Source organism: Lithobates pipiens, unplaced genomic scaffold, assembly GCF_037356315.1.
Source record: "Lithobates pipiens isolate NorthernLeopardFrog02 unplaced genomic scaffold, aLitPip1_a1.2 Scaffold_22, whole genome shotgun sequence".
Lineage (NCBI taxonomy): Eukaryota > Metazoa > Chordata > Amphibia > Anura > Ranidae > Lithobates > Lithobates pipiens.
The window spans coordinates 225805250-225825427 of NW_027507784.1; the positions used below are offsets into that span (position 1 = coordinate 225805250).

At 46.3% G+C, this 20178-nt stretch overlaps 1 protein-coding gene across 12 annotated transcripts in view; it reads right to left on the minus strand.

Moving 5' to 3' along the window:
* CLEC16A (C-type lectin domain containing 16A) overlaps nt 1-20178 on the minus strand; it is a 1523862-nt gene that overhangs the window by 1409250 nt on the left and 94434 nt on the right. For all 12 annotated transcript variants that reach the window (XM_077448876.1, XM_077448874.1, XM_077448875.1 and 9 more), the window contains one exon: nt 84-189. In XM_077448876.1, the coding sequence (XP_077305002.1) occupies nt 84-189 (106 nt within the window). The remainder of the gene's footprint in view (nt 1-83; nt 190-20178) is intronic.

The window sequence follows — 20178 nt, forward strand, 5'->3', positions numbered from 1 at the left end:
GAGATACAGCTTTACCCTTGTAAAAACAACTAAAGTTGAGCTAAAAGTTGAAATCTTAAATGAAAAGGTCACACTGTTCTTACCTTTATAAATATTCAAAGTGATATTACGAACTGCAACCCTAACCATGTGTTCCGGATGATTAAAAAACTTGATCGCCTCTGTGTACAGTGCAAAATCATTGGTGTGCTGGGAAAAAAAAAAAAAAAAAAAAGGTAAAAGTTAAAATGTGTTAAAGCAAAAATAAAATAAATTCCATAAAGGCACCATTATGAAGGTATGCAGAACAATCTTATTTACACTTACCTGTAAAATCCTTTTCTTTGAAGTACATCATGGGATACAGAGCTATAGTAGTTACTATGTGGGTTATAGGCTACCTTCAGGTGATGGACACTGGCACACCCTAAGACAGGATGTCCACTCCCTATATAAACCCTCCCACTACTGGGAGTACCCTAGAGTTTTTGTAGCACAGGAATATTGGTTAATTTTCAGTAACTGAATTTAGATTTTTGAGATCCAGAATGTTCATTCGGTTTTGGAAAAAAAAGGTTTAAACCAAACCCCAACCTCTGCTCTTACACGGGGATCACCAGGATAATTTCTTGCCAAAAGATGGTCCAATGCTTGAGAGAAAGACCTCTTTGTCTGTATCCTTGATCTGAGAACACTAGGAGGAGTCGGGAACTCTTGGAACTCCAATTTGTACCTTGGAGCTATTGAGGAAGCCCCCCCATCTGTCTCAACACTCTTGCTGCCAGATCATTGAGAACTGCAGAATTCCCCCTATTCGAGCGAGCGGGGGTGCCTCCTCATCAGGAGGCTTCAGTATTTTGTAGGTTTCCTTCCCCAAGACCTCTTTTGTCCCAGGGGTTGACCCTGAGGATTACCTTTTGAACTTGGCGGCAGAGGCTGTCGCAATTTTAAAATTTAAATACATTTACTCCTTTTCTTAAATGGCAGAGGTACTTTTTCCACTAGAATTTCTGGATGCGTTAACCAAATCATCCACAAATGGCTACCGAAAAGAGAAGACTAGCCAGGAGAGTCTTGCATGATGCTTAGCGAAGGACGCAAGGCCTGAAGGATAGAAACTCTGATAGCAACTATTGCAAACAAAGCTGGTTAACCACTTGCTTACCAGGCACTTATACCCCCTTCCTACCCAAGCCATTTTCCATTTTTTAGAACTGTCACACTGAATTGCGCGTTCATGCTACACTGTACCCAAACAATTTTTTATCATTTTCGTCACACAAATAGAGCTCTCTTTTGGTGGTATTTAAATCACTGCTGTTTTTTATTATTAAAAAAATAAATCAAAAAAAGACCAAAAATGTTGAAAAAAAAAAAAATGTTAACTTTTTTCATCAGTAACCTTCTGCAGATTCTTGGGTATTCTCCACCAACTGAGGCTCTGGCACACCTTTTGTGACAGATACAATGGAAAATCTAGCGCTTGGACCTTCTTGTTCCAAGCAGATAGGTTACTGTTCTGCAGCAGTCTCGAATGAAACGGAGCATAGGAAACTGCTTTGAATGAAGCCACCATTTCCCCCCCCCCCCCCCCCCAACAACCTCATGCAAAGGCAAATAGAAGGACCCGTCTTTGCCCTGACCACCTGAACCAGCTCCTTTATGGCGCTGATCATTGCCTGGGGTAAAAAAAAAAAAAAAAAAAACCTCTTCTGGGCTGTATCTGACTAGACCCAAGTCTTCTACTCTTCTTAAATGGTTTAAGGAAGAATTCTCTAGGTTGAGGACCCAACCTAGGTATTCCAGGTAGTTAACTGTGGTGACCATGTTTTGGTCTAAGCGGGCTACCAACAGGTCTGTCAAGAGCAGGTCGTCTAGGTATGCCACAACTGTTATACCTGGATTCCTTAATCTGGCCAGAAGTTTTGTAAACAACCGAGGTGCAGTCGCTAGACTGAAAGGCAAGTCTACAAACTGAAAATTTAGTTTTTCTACTTCGAAAGGCAGATACTTCTGTGGTGAGTGGGGAAAAATAGGATTTTTTGTACTCACCGTAAAATCCCTTTCTCTGTAATTCACAGACCGACACAGCTCCTCTCTTAGCTATTGGGTTGTTATGCCCCATTACTAGGCGATACTAGGCATTAGTTGTATTACAACACTCAGAACTCTTAGTTCCGCCCAGGGGGCGGTCTCTTGGGCAACAACCCTCCACCCTGCTATGCAGTCATCAGTACGTCAACAAGCAGTATAACTTAAAAAGGAGGGGCGGCCAAAACAGGCATCAGCCAATGCACTGACTTCTACCTTGTAGAACTTGGTAAACGTGTGGACAGATGACCAGGTCGACTCCTTACACACCTGAGTGACAGACACTTGATGTCGGAAGGTCCAAGACGTTCCAATTGCCCTTGTGGAGTGGGCCGTGACCGGAAAGGGGGGCACTTGCCCCTTCAAGCGTAGGCTTGTACTACAATCTGTCTGATCCACCTGAAAATGGTGGCCAACGAGATCGCCATGCCTTTGAGACCAGCTACCGAAAAAAAAAAAAAAAAACAGCGAGTCTGACTTCCGAAAGGGAGCAGTGGTAGATAAAATACACCTTCAGAGCCCGAACCAAATCCAAAGCATGAAGGGCCACCTCCTTAAAGTGTGTTTCAGCTTAGGACAGAGAGATGGTAATACAATGTCCTCAATATGAAAAGCAGAGACCACTTTTGGTAGAAAAGATGGTTGCGGCCGCAACACCACCTTATCCTTGTGGATAACCAGATAGGGAGCGACTTGCAAGACAAGACCGCCAGTTCCAAAACCCCCCTGGCCGATGTGATGGCCACTAGAAAGACCACCTTCTGGGAAAGAGTCAACAGGGGAATCTCCCTGATATTTTCAAACAGCGTTTTTTGAAGCACTAATACCAGGTTCAAATCCCATGGGGGTAACGGACGCACCGGAGGGACTACATGTCATACCCCCTAAACAAAAAGGTACTGAGTGAGAAGCCAGGAGTCGCTGAAAAAAAAAAAAAAAAAAAAAAAAAAAGACAGCCAAGGCTGAAATTTGCCCCTTAATGGTGCTTTACGACAATTTCTGGTTTACTCCTTGCTGAAGAAACAGCATGATCCTGGATATAGAAAAGGAGCACGGATGCCATCCCTTCTCACACATGGAGATGTAGGCCTTCTGGGTACAATGGTATATCTTCCGGGAAGATTATCGTGCTCAACATAGTTGGGATCACAGAGTCCGACAGACCCCGGTTCCTCAACACCTGGCTCTCAATAGCCATGCCGTTAAAGCCAGCGATGGTAAAGCAGGATGGAGAATCCGACCTTGAGACAGCAGATCTTCTCGCAATGGCAGTCGCTAGGGAGCATCTGCCACCAGAAGCACCAGGTCTGCGTACCAAGGACGCTGAGGCCAATCTGGAGCAACCAGTATTACTGGGATCCCCTCGGCTTCCACCCTTGCGAAGCAGGCGTTGTAACAGTTTCAGTGGAGGAAGGCGTAGATCAGCTGGTACTGATCCCACGGAGCCACCACCGCGTCTGCCAATGGATCTCTTGTCCTGGACACGAATCTTGGCACCTTCCGATTGAGACGGGAGGCCAGAAGATCCATGTATGGTGTGCCCCACCTCAGGCACAGTAACCTGAATATCTCCGGATGCAATGCCCATTCTCCTGGGTCCAGCATCTGGCGACTCAGATAGCCCGCCTGCCAGTTCTCCACTCCCAGGATGTAAATGGCCAACAGGGCCGATACGTGTTGATCTGCCCACCGAAGTATGTGAGAGACCTCCCGTGCAGCGGCTGAGCTTCTTGTTCCCCCTTGGTGATTGACGTATGCCACAGCCGTGGCGTTGTCTGACTGGATCCTGTTTGGATGCCCCTGAATTCTCATCGACCATGTGGAGAGGCATAGCCTGATCGCTCTCAATTTGAGCAGATTGATCGGCAACTTGGATTCTTCCGTCGACCAGAGGCCCTGAGCCGACTGATCCTCCATCATTCCACCCAAGCTGGCATCCATTGTGATCACTGTCCACTTCAGAGGCAGGAACGATTTCCCGGACTGAATCAGCAGATCAGCGAGTCTGACTGACTGGATCACCTGGATCTGTCGATCCAGGGACAACTGAGATTTGTCCCATTTTCTCAAAATCTCCTTCTGCAGGACTCTGGTGTGGAACTGGGCATAAGGTACTGCCCCGAAGGAGGTTACCATGAGACCCAGGACTCGCATGCAAAATCGGAGCGACGACCACTTGCGGTTCATAAGCAGTTTTACTGCGGATCTGAGAGTCTGCTGTTTGTCTGAAGGGAGAAAAGCTCTCGCTTCCATGGAGTCCAGCAGCAAGCCCAGGTACTCCAGACGCTGGGTCGGTACAATCACCGACTTCTTTAGGTTCAACAGCCACCCAAATTCTTGCAGGGTCTGCATGGTGATCGCAACATCCTCCTCTAACTGAGGCGAAAGATGCCCTCTGGAGGAGATTGTCTAGGTATCCCACGATCGCGATCCCACGTTGCCACAGCAACACCAAAACTGGAGCCAATACCTTGGTAAAGACTCGGGGGGGGGGGGGGGGGGCTGGATGTCCAAGTGCAGCGACTACTGAGCGAACTGATTCCATTCTGAACCTCTGCACTTTTACAAAGTAATTGAGGGCTTTTAAGTCCAAGATTGTAGTTCCCAAGAAGGAAGGGGTACTTCCAAACAGATTTGAGTAGCATCCCTGGAAACGTTCTGATTTCGGAACTGGTACAACCACCCTCTGTTATCCAAGGCTTCACTGTCAGCTGTGGTGTGTCAGACTCAGCAGGTCCCTTACTGCCCCCAAGAGGGCCTCCCGGCGAGCTGGGGATGCTGGAGGGGAAGAATCTGTTTGATGGTGAGAAACTATCATATAGCCTGAGGAAATCAGATCGCAGACCCATTGGTCGGATAACCGAGAGGACCACCGGGCTGCCAACTCCAGAAGGCGACCCCCCACCCGAGACATGGGGGGGCGCAAATCTTCATGCGGTAGCACTTTTATTCACAGGCTTAGTAGGCTTGCGGTTCCAGGGACATTTTTGTCCATCCGTGGTCGTCCTGTCGTGTTGGTGACGTTTTGTCGAAGCTCCGGGCGGATGAAAAAGCAGTTTATGAATGGTAAAAGAGGGCCCTTGCCTACGTGTGGCTCCTTAGTCTTCCTGGCCTGTGGGAGTAAGGTACTCTTACCACCAGTGGCATTTTTAATGTCGTCATCCAAAGAGGCTCCAAAGAGCCAGTCGCCAAGGAAGGGAAGATCAGTCAGGACTTTTTTGGATGCCTGGTCAGCAGACCAGCATTTTAACCAAATCAAGCGCCTCAGCACCACAGCTGACACTGAAGCCCTGGATAACAGAGGGAGAGTATCCAGGGCCGCGTCAGAGACGTACTTGAGGCTTTGCACTAGTTAGTCTGCTAGTTCCACACAGACAGGAGAAGCCGGTTGCTTTCCCAATTCGCGGTGCAAAAGTTTTGCCCACTCAGTGTCTGCGACACAAGTGCGGATGCCAGTAGTGGTCGCACGGCAGACCCCACAACTGTAGACATGGAACGAGCCACTGCCTCGGCCTTCCTGTCCATGGTATCCTTGAATGCAGGAGTCCCCTCAACCGGGATCTTGGCTACTTTATTTAACCTGGATACTGGGGATCCACGACCAGAGGAGCCGACCATTTTTTGAGAAGGCTCTCCTCAAAAGGGTAACACACCACCATGTATTTGAGGACCAAAAAGTCAGTTGCGGGCGACCCCATTCCTTGTAAATCAACTTGTCAAAATAAGTCAGATACGGGAACACCTTAGGTGAACGTGCTGGCCCAAAAGGGACCAGTACATCAGCTGAGGGATCTGCTGGCTCCTGAATCTTCAGGGCATCACGCACAGTTGTGATAAGTGCTCCAGCAAGCGCTTTTTCGCGCACGGACCTGGACGGGGGCTCATCCTCACTGTCCGAACGGTCCTGGTCAGCGTAGTCTGACAAGACAGAGCAGGGGTCACCAGCCTCAGCAGGACCCGAGTCTGCATCAGAGCTCTCCCCAGAGGACGGGGGGGGGGGGGGGGCAGGGGCTGCTTTATTGCACCTTTCTTCCCACACACCGCCTCCATCTTGGCAACAAACGAATTGAGGATCGCCATCAAGGTGTCCATGGGCACTGCGCAGTGACCCGGTTGCAATTGTCTGAATTTCGGGGGAAGAAACGCCAGTTTCTAAAGCCATGCTGACCCTACCCTGTCTGCCACCCAAAAGGGGACTTAGGACAGCGATAGTCTCACCCTCCTTACTGCCGCTGGCTGAGGAGCCCTTTCCCACCGGACTCACCACCCTGAGGAGTTCTGCGCTATCCACCAAGTAGTGCCTGTAGTCCGTGTGGGCTCCCAGGTGCAGAGGAAACAATGCTGCGTCGGTGGCAGCAGCTGCAAATAGTACCAAAACCGCTCTGAAGTGTGCTCAGGCCAATAAAATTGCCGCCCAGCGTATAAAACACAGGGAAAATGGATATGAGAGCACAGGAGCACATGCTGTCACTAGAGAACACTGAAAAACATGCTCAGGCTTCAAGAAAATGGCCGCTGGTGTCCTGAATAGGAGATCACTAGTAAAATGGCCGCTGAAGCCCAGGGGAGCATGCTGCCCTTGCCACACCTAAAATGGCTGCCGAAGCAGCTCCATGAGGTACAGGGAGAAAACTATGGCAGTGAACACAGCGCTGTACAGCAAAACCTCAGACACCTTCCAGAGGTATGAAGAACAGCCACCTGCAACATCCCCCCAGAGATGGGAGGAGTGAAGAAAGGGACAGGGGAGAGAAGATAGGGAGGTGAGGGACCCCTGAATCGACCTCCCAAGGAAATGCCCAGCTGCTCAGCCAAGCCGAGGCAAGGAGAGCTGTACTTTCCAGTCCTGAAGAGCTGGGAGACATTCCATCACAGACCCACTCACTGATCAGTACAGGGTGGCTGCTGGCCCGGCATAATGTGACACAGACATCAGTAGCCCGGTCATATGTATGCTTAGGAGCATAAAAGCTCACAACCACCTCTGGAGCTGAGGTTTCATCATGGCCTGCTTAGCGCATAGCTGCGGCCTGCACACACTCGATGGCCGGACTGGGGAGACTACAAGGAAAAGGGTATCCAGCCTGTCACCCAGCTGGCTGTTGATAGTAGATCACAGGATCATTCATCTTGCGCAAAAAGTCACACTTCCGCATAAAAAAAGCACAGACCGATGGGCCCGCAGGGTTCCTAGGTCCTTCTTCACTAGGCAAAATAAAACTGATGACTGCATGGCAGGGTGGAGGGTTGTTGCCCAAGGGCGCAACTAAGAGTTCTGAGTGTTGTATTACAATTAATGCCTTGTATCTCCTAGTAATAGGGCATAACAACCCAATGGCTAAGAGAGGAGCTGTGTCGGTCAGGTGAATATAAGAGAAAATAGGCACATGCAGGCATGCATTCCTGATGTCGATTGACACCAGAAGTTCTCCTCGTAGGATGGAGGCAACAGATCAGATTGATTCCATGGGGAAAGGGCAGATATTCAGGAATCGGTTTACATCCCTGAGATCTAATATGGGTCTGACATCCCCATTTGGTTTTGGCACCACGAAAAGGTTTGAATAAAACCCCAACCCCTGCTCTTTCGCTGGGACCGCCAGGATCACCTTTTCAGACAAAAGTCGGTCTAACGCTTGAAAGGGGTTTATTTTTCTCTGGATCTTTGGGGACGTTTGACCTGAGGAAACGAGGAGACGGGAAATCTCGGAACTCCAGTTTGTAACCTAGAGTTATTGTGGAGACCACCCATCTGTCCCGAAACTCTTCCTGCCAGACCTTTGAGAACCACAGAAGTCGTCCCCCCACTCAAGCGAGCAGGGGCGCCCCTACATAAAGAGGCTTTAGTGTTCTGTCTTGTAGGTTTCCTGCCCCAGGACTTTTGTCCCTGGGGTTGACCCTGAGGTTTATCTCTTGAACCTGACGGCAGAGGCTGTCTTGACTGCCTGGAGGCCGATACCCCTGGCCCTGGAGAAAGTGCCTGTTAAGAAAAGGAGTAAATGCTCCTCATTTAAACTGGCAAAGGGGTACTTTTTCCACTTGATACTTTTTGGAAGTATTTGTCCAAACCATCGCCAAACAGCCTATCACCGCAGAAAGGAAAACCCAGCCAGGAGTTATTTTGCATGGCGCCTTGGCTGACCAACTTTTCAACCATAAGATTATACGCATATGCACCAACCCAAGCGCAAGGCGAGAGGTCTGAAGAATAGAATCTCTGATTGCTTCAATTGCAAAACACAAAGCCCCTGGCAGCTCTGATAAATGCTGGGCCTGCTGTTCAGGGAAAACCTTGAGCACCTGTTTCAAGTGGTCTCTCAAATATTGACAAACCCCAATTGCCACCACTGCAGGTTGAGCTACTGAACCTGGCAAAGGAAAAAAAAGAAAAATTATTATTATAATATAATTATATATATCATCAATTGCTGGTACACCCCAGGAGTAAATTTTTTTTCTCCATGGGATAAAGTGTTGAAAACTTCTTAGGAGGGAAAAATGCTTATCTGGGTGATCACACACAGAATACATAAGCTTTTCCAGTAATTGACAGGAAAGGCACACAAAGCTTGAGGAGGCTTTAGTGAACCCAAACAAGTGGGCTTTCCAACCGACTCAGTTAAGGGTAGGTTAAATGTGGACCATTTCAGTAAGAGATTGCACCAGCAATTTCTCAGCCTGTGAAGCTGAAGAAGGTCCTTCCCCACTTGACCCCTCAGAAGAGGAGTCATCAGCCTCTTCATGATCCCACGAGGGGGATTTATCTTCCTCCACCCACTGTTTCTCCGTTTGAGGGTCCTGGGTGGTAGAAGGAGACCTAATGTATTTTCTCCCCTTCTGGGAAGATGTGATTAAAGCCGCCAACCTTTCCTCCAATCCAAACATGGCTGAGGAGAAAAACTCCTCCGTAATATAGACAGAGGTTGAAATGTCGAAAGCAGTTGCAACACCTGATGAACCCGATGGCTCATTCTAACCAGCCTCCCTAGGCCTTCAGGGGGGATGGCATTGCAGAGGAAGGGTCCTCAGAGCCTGAGGGAGATCCTTTGAGCCCCTGTTTTTTTGGGGTATTTGTACCTCCCCTTCTGCTAAGCACAAATACAGAAGTACTGTAAAAATTGCACCCACTGCTGAGCAAATAGTCCAGCAACTGCCGCTACTATTAATGCTCAGCCTGATGCCTTGGGAATACATGTGTCACCAGTCACATGCCCTTGTCTGCTCTGTGTCCCTCCATCAGCTGAATTCACCTGCAAAAGGCGCAGTTATAGTTTACACAGCCCCGCGTTGTGGACGCTAAAGCACGCGATGCAGCTCTAAGCCATTTACCTCCCACCGCCTCCTCCCCCACTCTTTTCAAAAAAAGAGATTGTTTTCCTACGCGAGCCTCTGATCAAACATCATTGCATGTGGGGGGGGAGGGTGGGGTGGAGGAGAGCCAGATGAAAAGAGAACCACCATGCTATGGCAGTGGCAGAGGTAGCATACTGCCAACTGTTCCATGCTCCCTCCGCCTCCTGGAGAAAGAAGAGAGCCTTCTGTCCAGGTGGTCGATGTTTAACAAGAACCCCCCCCCCCCCCTCCAACATCTTACCTGAGGATTGAGGCTGGAGGAAGCCTGCAGCTTGTACGGACACAAAGCGAGACTGACCAGCATGGAACAAGTATGTGCTCTTAACAGCCCCTGGTGGCGACTTTAGGCATTACAACACTTAAAGGAGAAAACCCATAAGAATTTTAAATATTCCTTAGGAATCTCCACTTATCTTATCCTACTGCAGGGTTCTGTGGAAAAAAAACAAACAGACCTAATCTTCATCCCTCACGGCAGGCTCCATTTAAAAGACCTTCGAGGACCGGGCCCCTTTTTATGGGGGCTCCACACCCTTAGACCCGTAAAGAACCCCGCCAGGAAATATGGCTGAAAAAAAAACAAAGCACTGGATCCCGAGGTCTAGCTCTCTAAAAAGAGAAGAGTTACAGACAAAACCTCGACACGAGGCCTGGGTACCATTCAATTTGGCCTAAAAAGACACTTTGAATGGATCCGGCTGCATGACTTGCCCCAGCAAGAATTACTCCAGCGGAGCTCCACACAGAACATCTTTACTCGTGACCAACACCAAAGATACTGGCAAAAAAAAAAAAAAAAACTGAGATACTCCCTCTGTAAGGGGAGGGGTTATATAGGGAGTCAAGCAAGGAAGGAAGGAAGGAAGGAAGGAAGGAAGGAAGGCTATTTCTTAAGAAAAACATTGAAGCCCAGATAAATTTAGCAAAAACACATCTGAAGTCTCCCAAAAGCATGTTGGAAAATGTGGTGACATGGTGGTAGCAGCATCATGCTTTGAGGCTGTTTTTCTTCAGCTGGAACAGGGGCCTTAATCAAGGTTGAGGGCGCTATAAACCATTCCAAATACCAGTCAAAAACCTTCAGGCTTCTGCTAGAATGCAGAACATGAAGAGGAACTTCATCTTTCAGCAGGACAACGACCCAAAGCATACATACAAATCAACAAAGGAATGGCTTCACCAGAAGAGGATTAACGTTCTTCAGCCAGAGCCCAGACTTGAACCCAATTGAAAGTCTGTGGGGTGATCTAAAGATGGCTGTGCACAGGAGCCCTCCCAATCTGACAGATTTGGAGTGTTTTTTTCCAAAGAGTGGGCAAATATTGTCAAGTCAAGAGGTGTCATGTTGATAGACTGCTACCGAAAAAGATAGAGTGCTATAATAAAATCAAAAGGTGCTTCAACAAAGTATTAGTTTAACCACTTTACAGCCTTTTAAACCAGCCTCTTTCTGAGATTTGTTGTTTTACAAGTTAAAAACTATTTTTTTTTTTTTGCTAGAAAATTACTTAGAAAAAAAATGTATGATGTTTGGGGGTTCTAACACCCTAGAGAATAAAATGGCGGCCGTTGCAATACTTTGTCACACTGTATTTGCGCAGTGGTCTTAAACGCACTTTTTTTGCAAAAAATAAAATTTTTGAATTAAAAAAAATAAAACAGTAAAGTTAGCCCAATTTTTTTTTTATATTGTGAAAGATAACGTTACGCCGAGTAAATTGATACCAAACATGTCACGTTTAAAATTGCATCCGCTTGTGGAATGGCGACAAACTTCTACCCTTAAGCATCTCCATAGGCAATGTTAAAAAAAAAAAAAAATTCTACAGGTTGCATGTTTGAGTTACAGAGGAGGACTAGGGCTTTTATTATTGCTATGTTTTGAACACCATTTTCATATGCAGGCGCTACTCATGTATGCGTTTGCTTCTGCACGCAAGCTCGGCGGGACTGGGCCCATATTTTTACACTGTTCTTTAAAAAAAAAAAAAAAAATTGCGTCACTTTTATTCCTATTACAAGGAATGTAAATATCTCTTGTAATAGGAAAAAAAAAAAAAAAAAAAGCATGACAGGACCTCTTAAATATGAGATCTGGGGTCAAAGAGACCTCAGATCTCATATTTACAATGAAACGCAATAAAAAAATTTCGTCATTTTAAAAAAATGGCCCTTTAACCACTTGCCGACCAGCTCCTGTACATATACGTTGGCACTTTGAAGATGGATATCTTGGTAACGGCAGCTGCCACAACCGAGATATCCATCTTTTCAGGAGCCGGACGTATTTACGATCGCCATAAGCAATTTCACCGCTATCGGCGGTGGGAGAGGGGCCCCCCCCTCTCGCCACTCACCCATGCCCTGCGCGCGCTTAGAGCTGTCGGCAGCGGTGGAGGCGATCGAGTCCTCTCAGTGCCTAGGTATGGAGACGAGTGAGGCTAAGATGGCCCCCACCCATCTCCATACCATAGCAGGGTGGAAGCAACGTCAAAACGTCACTTCCGCCCATAGCTCTTAACCAGTTGACGACCGCCGCACAACGATGTATGTCTGCAGAATGGCACAGGAAGACATATGGGCGTACCTGTACGTCCCTGCCTCCCAGCAGGTGGGGGGCCTGATTGTGCCCCCCTCCGTTGACTGTGGCAGTCGGAATCCATTCAGGAGCGATCCGCGATTGATTCATGGCCACCCCCTTGCTCTTGACGAATGGAAAGCTTCTTCGATAAAGCCGTGACTCCAGCATTGTAGGAGGTGATTTCACCAGCACAGAAAAAAAAAAAATGAGACCCTCTCAGCAAATAGCTTGGGGTGTCTACTTTCCAAAATGGGGTCATGGGGGGGGGGGGGTGCCATCTTGGTATTTTATGGCCTTCAAAACTGATAGGTAGCGAGGAGTGAAAGCATAAATTGACAGATCTCCATTCTGTGTCTCAGGAGCGATCGCAGGTGCCCCAACATTGCGGCCGCCGGGCACATGCATTGGCTCAGTCGTCGCACGCCCCCTAGTGATCTTAAAGCGGTTGACATATACCTACGGCAATTTGGCCAGACGAGCCAACCTGGATATGGGTATAACTGCTGCGGGTGGATGCCTAGAGATTAAAAAGGTGGAAAAAGTTGTGAAATACATTTTTTTGTCTTTTTTTTCACACAAACCTGACATTTTAGCAGGTGTGTAGAAAATATGTATATCTCACACACGCATACATACAGTATCCCACAAAAGGGGAGTACATCTCTCACATTTCTGTAAATATTTTATTATACAATTTCAAGTGACAACACTGAAGAAATGACAGACACTTTGCTACAATGTAAAAGTAGTGAGTGTACCAAATAAGTTTTTCTTGGTCTCAGACTACAGTGGTTCCAGTAATCCATGTCCTTAGTCTGCTTGTCTTCAGCAAACTGCTTGCAGGGCTTCTTGTGCATCATCTTAAGAGGCGGCTTCCTTCTGGGACAATAGCTATGCAGACCAACAATTTAATGCAGTGTGCGCGTATGGTCTGAGCACTGACAAGCGGACCCCCCCCCCCCCCCTTCAACCTCTGCAGCAATGTGCTGCACTCCTACATCTATTTCCCAAAAACAGCCTCTGGATATGACGCTGAGCATGTGCACTCAACTTCTTTGGTCAACCATAGCGAGGCCTGTTCTGAGTGGAACCTGTCCTGTTAAACCACTGTATGGTCTTGTCCACCATGCTGCAGCTCAGTATCAGGGTCTTTGCAATTATACAAGCTGTACACTCAATACTTTACATTATAGCAAAGTGTAATTTCTTCAATGTCGCACGAGAAGATATAATAAAATCTTTAAAAAAAATGTGAGGGGTATACTCACTTTTGTGAGATACTGTATACCAGGGATATTCAATTAGCGGACCTCCAGCTGTTGCAAAACTACAAGTCCCATCATGCCTTTGCCTCTGGGTGTCATGCTTGTGGCTGTCAGTCTTGCTATGCCTCATGGGACTTTTAGTTCTGCAACAGCTGAAGGTCCGCTAATTGCATTTCCCTGCTGTATACACATATACTATATTGTCAAAAGTATTGGGACACCTACACACAAACTTTAATGGCATCCCAATCTTTTCAGGGTTGGAGTGGGAATGTTTGACCATTCTTCTAGAAGCACATTTGTGAGGTCAGGCGCACACATTCAATAAGGCGGCCTGGCCCAGAGTCTCTGCTCTAATTCATCATGAATGTGTTCTAATCGGGTCGGGACTCGTTTAGAACACATTCTAGTTACGCCAGTTAAGTTTTTTTTTTGCTGCAGTAACTTTCATTACTCGCGTGTTTTTAACCACTTGAGATCCGCGCTATAGTAAAAAGACGTGTATAGCGCGGATCTCAATTTCCGGGACTACGTCTATTGACGTAGTCCCCTTTAAGAGTTCCCCGCGCGCTCCCGGGAGCGCGCATCGGGGAAAATCTGTGTTGGCCGTGTCCGCTGGACACAGCCAATCACAGATCGCTGTAAACGGCCAATCACAGCGGCCGTTTACAGCGCGATCGCCACCTCCAATGGGTGATGATCTCAAATGTAAACAAATTAGATCATCACCCATTGCCGAACGTGTCTCCTCACACAGCGATAGCGTGTGAGGAGACCGAAGGTGTCTGTGAGTGTAAAAGTGACAGTAAACTGATAAAAAAACCCACCTGTGCCCAGATCTACCCTGCCAGTGCCCAGATCTACCCTGCCAGTGCCCTGCCAGTGCCCAGATCTACCCTGCCAGTGCCCACCTGTGCCCACCTGTGGCCACATGTGCCCACCTGTGCACCGCCAGTGCCCGCCAGTGCCCCGCCAGTGCCAATCGGTGCCCATCTGTGCCTCAGCAGTGCCCATCTGTGCCGCCTAAGCAGTGCCCATCTGTGCCGCCTCAGCAGTGCCCATCTGTGCCCATCTGCTGCCTTATCAGTGCACATCCGTGCAATAAATCAGTGCACATCTGTGCCGACCTATCAGTGCCCATCTGCCGACTCAGCAGTGCCCATCTGTGCCGATTCAGCAGTGCCCATCTCTGCCGCCTCAGCAGTGCCCATCTGCCGCCTCAGCAGTGCCCATCTGCCGCCTCAGCAGTGCCCATCTGTGCCGCCTCAGCAGTGCACATCCGTGCAATAAATCAGTGCACATCCGTGCAATAAATCAGTGCACATCTGTGCCGACCCATCAGTGCCCATCTGCCGCCTCAGCAGTGCCCATCTGTGCCGCCTCAGCAGTGCCCATCTGTGCCGCCTCAGCAGTGCCCATCTGTGCCGCCTCAGCAGTGCACATCCGTGCAACAAATCTGCACATCTGTGCAATAAATCAGTGCACATCTGTGCCGACCCATCAGTGTCCATTTGTGCCACCTCAAAAGCGCCCATCTGTGCCACCTCAAAAACGCCCATCTGTGCCACCTCATCAGTGCCCATCAGTGCTACAATGGCTAAACGCGTCTTTTCCGCTGAGGAGGCGTACCAAATTATTTCCGCGGCCGACGAGAGCAACGGGGAGCTCTCCTCTTCCGATTCCTTTTCGGATTCGGATTCTGAAGACGCAACTTATGAGCCAGTCCTCAGCAGTGAAACACTGACTGATGAATCCGAGGAGGAAGATATCCGGCCCATCAAGCGAAGGCGTTCTAGTGAGGCAGTGCCGTCCACCAGCACCGCAGTGCCGTCCACCAGCACCGCAATGCTGTCCACCAGCACCGCAGTGCCCCAGCAAGAAAGGCCAAGTACCAGTGGGGTGTCATCTCAGCCCCAAAGGGTTAGGAGCCATGCTGGCCTTCCCTATGCCCTTCAGAACCCCTTGTGGCTTCCTCCTAATTCAGGAGAGGCCAATGTTCCCCCTTTCACCGCCCAGCCAGGAGTCCAGGTGGACACGGAGAATTTTAGCCCCATCGATTTTTTTAATTTAATTTTTACGGAGGACATGTTGGCGTCAATTGTGGCCCAGTGCAACCTGTATGCACAACAATTTATTTTTCAAAATCCGACCTCCTATTATGCCCGTCCCTACGAATGGAGAGACCTAACGGTGGAGGAGTTCAAGCTTTTTTTAGGCCTCACATTTAATATGGGACTCAACAAAAAAAACCAATTACGTACCTACTGGTCAACCCACCCCCTCCACCACTCACCGCTCTTCTCCGCGGTAATGCCCAGACACAGATATCAGATGATCCTGAGGTTCTTACATTTCAGTGACAATTCCCAATGCCTTCCACGAAATGATCCAAATTATGACCGCCTTTACAAAATTCGACCAATACTAAATTATTTTTCTGAAATAATCCCCAAATTGTTTACCCCGGACCAACACATATGTGTGGATGAGTCCCTTATTAAATTTAGTGGCAGGCTTAGGATGAAGCAATTTATGCCCAGCAAAAGGGCCCGCTATGGGGTGAAGGTCTACAAATTATGTGACCGAGCCACAGGGTACACATATTCCTTCAAGGTGTACGAAGGGAAGGACACCCAGCTACAGCCCCCTAATTGTCCGGATTATTTGGGATCTAGCGGAAAAATTGTTTGGGACCTCATATACCCCCTACTGGATAAAGGCTACCACCTCTATGTAGACAACTTCTACACATCTCTGCCCCTGTTCCACAACCTTCACCGGAAGAAGACGCCAGCATGTGGCACTGTAAAAAAGAACCGGAAGGGCTTTCCTCAAAGTCTGGTGAACAAGAAGCTGCGGAAAGGAGAAACCGCAAGTCTAAGAAACAAGGAGGTTCTGGCAGTGAAGTGGAGGGACAGAAGAGATGTGTACATGTTATCTTCTATCCACAACGATACCTTCGTAGAAATCCCCAGAAGGAATGGCCCCGTAAAGAAACCCAAATGTATTTCAGAGTATAATTTGTTCATGGGAGGAGTCGACTTCAACGACCAAATGATGGAACCATATCTGGTCTCAAGACGGACATATCATTGGTACAAAAAAGTAGTAATTTATTTTTTTCAATTGGCCATTTACAATTCATATGTAATTTACAGCAACGCCACCCAAAACCCCAAACGTTTCTTTGGCTACCAGGAAGAAGTTTTCACAGCCCTTATTTTCCCAAACGGCCCACCAGAAAATATCAGATCAGACGTTGTAAGTCGACTCTCCGAGCGCCACTTTCCGGATAAAATTCCCCGGACACCAGCAGGCAAAAGACGCCAAAAAAGATGTAAGGCGTGTACCAGAGCAGGAGTCAGAAGAGACACATCTTATTATTGTGCACAATGTCCTTCCCAACCAGGCCTCTGTATAGGCGACTGTTTTCGGCGTTACCATACTTCAATAAATTTTTTGTGAAGTATGGTAAACATAATCCTCAGTTCCTGCCTTCATACACCTTCACACCCCTTATGCCACTGCCTGCTCTGTAACGGACCCTGGCTTGTTATTTGACCACTCTTATGCCTGCCGATTCTGTACATACCGCTGCCTGATCTGGAACTGACCCTGGACTGTTATTCGACCACGCTTCTGCCTAACGATTCTGTACATACCTCTGCCTCATCTGGAACTGACCCTGGACTGTTATTCGACCATGCTTCTGTCTAACGATTCTGTATATATCTCTGCCTGATCTGGAACTGACCTTGGACTGTTTGACCACGATATTTGCCTGCCTCTTGGACTGATCTTGTATTCTGCAACTGGACTAGTGGGATTCAACACGGGGTCTCACATGTGAGGGGCTCCAGTATAGTTTTTCTGGAAGAAGAAAACAATTTTCTTTGTTTTCTTATTCCTAGATTAGGGTCTGGAGACTCGGAGGCTTCAAAGAGATTTGGGAGGGAGAAGCCTCTACCCCTATCCCCATTCTGTCCTGAACGAGGCTCTACTTTTGTCTGCTGCCTGTAGGACTTACTGCCATCATGCCGCACTGACCACACCACAAGGACCTGCCTACTACCAGGACCAATATTTTTGGCACTGCTGACATCTCTGCACTAACCCTGGACTGTAATATGGACAGTATCCCTGCCTGCTGCCTGAAAAACTGTGTTCGCTGTTGCTGACCAAGTCCCTGCCTGCTGCCTGGACCAGTGATATCCTCCTGTGGACAACTGCGCTTCTAAAACCACAGGTAATCTTTTCTTTACCCTTTGCTCAGCATAATGTATTTGGGGGTGTAATTCTTGGTATGTGCAGGCTATGTGTCCCTGGAACGCCGACGGTGTTTCTTGCATGTTGCGCCTCTGTATTTGGTCAGGCTGTGTAAAAGTCTCACACATGTGGTATCGTTATACTCAGGAGGAGTAGTAGAACGTATTTTGGGGTGTTATTTTTGCTATGTAAATGCTATGCGTTGGAAATATCTTATAAACGGACAACTTTGTGTAAAAAAAAATGCGTTTTCATTTTTTTCCACATTTTCCGAAAACTTCTGGAAAAAAAATGAACCATTGAAAAGACTCATTATGCCTCATAGATTATACATTGGGGTGTTAGCTTTCCAAAATGGGGTCATTTTCTGGACGTTTCCATTGCCCTGGTGTTCCAGGGCCTTCAAAACTGTAATAGGTGATTGAGAAATGAAATGTGTAATTTATGCTCTTAGAATGCCTGAAGGTGCTACTTCAAAATTAGGCCTCTGTATGTGGTCAGGCTGTGTAAAAGTCTCACACATTTGGTATCGTTATACTCAGGAGGAGTAGTAGAATGTATTTTGGGGTGTTATTTGTGGTATGCACATTCCGTGTGGGAGAAATAAGCTATTACAATGAAAATTTTGTGAAATAAAAAAAAAAAAAAAAAACACATCGTAATTTTGCAAAGAATTATGGGAAAAAACGACAACTTAAAATAACTAACCATGCCTCTTACTAAATACATTGGAATGTCTACTTTCCAAAAAGGGGTCATTTGGGGGGCATTTGTACTTTCCTGGCTTGTTAGGGTCTCAAGAATGGAGATAGGCCTTAGTACATCAGATGTGATCTTTTTTTGCAAATCTTTATGATTTGCACCATAGCTTGTAGACTCTATAAATTTCACACAGATCATATAATATGCAAAAATTTGGGTTATTTTTACCAAAGATGTGTAGTAGTATAAATTGTGGCCAAAATTTATGAAGAAAAATTGCTAATTTGCTAAATTTTGTCACAGAAACGAAGAAAAATTCATTTTTTTTCAAAATTTTCGGTCTTTTTTCATTTATAGCGCAGAAAATAAAAAACCGAGAGGTGATCAAATACCACCAAAAGAAAGCTCTATTGGTATGAAGAAAAGGACAAAAAAATCATTTGGTTACAGTGTTGCATGACTGAGTAATTGTCATTCAAAATGTGAGAGCACTGAAAGCTGAAAATTGGTCTGGGACTGAGGGGGGTTTAAGTGCCCAGTAAGCAAGTGGTTAATCGATATACTATTTTTTATTTATATTTCCATCCTTTTGTAGATGCATGTCTAATATGATGTTACGTTCTGCATGCGATTAATTAGCTAGGTATTTTTATTCGCCTTGCCCGACCTGTTGGTTCTGGTTTAAAGGTATATTTTTAGTTTTGGTTATTTTTATTAAATTAGTTTATTTCTTTTCTCATTTTCTAGCTAACTGGGCAACTGCTAATACCAGTGTGTTTTAATCAATACACTATATATATATATATATATATATATATATATATATATATATATATATATATATATATATATATATATATCTTATATTTGGTTGATGGGCATACATTTAAAGTATTGTGCTGTGCATGTGATTAACTAGGTAAATAGGCACATGCTTAATATGCTTCACTATACATGTCATTAACTAGTTAAATATTCGTTAGTGTTTAATCAGCTGGCTATACTATATATATATATATATATATTATATATATATATATATATATATATATATATATATATATATATATATATATATATATATATATATATATATATATATATAAAATAAACTTTTTTTTTTTTTTACCAGCTTGCCTCATTTGTTGGTTTCAGGATACATACATATACACGTTAAATTTATTTTTGGTTTTAGACTGTTTGGTTCAGATCGTTCTATTAGCCTAATTTTTGCTTCATTCATTTATTTTTTGTTTTCATTTCAACTTCTACGTTGTATCAAAAGGAGAGGGTTTGAATAGATACATTTGGCAATGAGATTTGAATAATCCTTCAATGTAACTTTTCCTTTGATGTGTGTCTTTTTCAGGGAATTTTTATGTATGTGTTTTTTCTGGTGATTCTGTCATTTAGGCTAGGTTCACACCGCTGCGGGTGAGAGATCCGGATGTGATTCGCACCGCACTGCAGTGCAAATCACATCCGATCTGTCTGTGCGATGCGAGTTCAGCCATACAGATAGTATGGCTGAATTCGCATCGCACCCTCCGCAAACTCGCACAGGACCCTTTTTTTGGTCCGCAGCAGAATCGGATCGCATGGGTGTTCACACCATGCGATCCGATCCCTGTCCGAGTTTGCAGATCGCACTGCGATATGCGGACTGGTCTGGGGGTGTCATTAAGATTTCATTGACACTCCCAGCAGTCCGCATAGGGCAGTGTGAACTGCCGGCGGGAGGCATGCAATGCGGGAAAACGCAGCGGATTCGCGGCGTTCCCGCATCGCTATGGTGTGAACCTTAGCCTAAATGAGCATCATGCACCAGCATATACACACAATGTGCTTTCAACAGAACCCTGAGACTATCACAGAGCAGGTGCATTTATACAGAGACTTTATTACACAGGTGGATTCTATTTATCACCATCAGTCATTTAG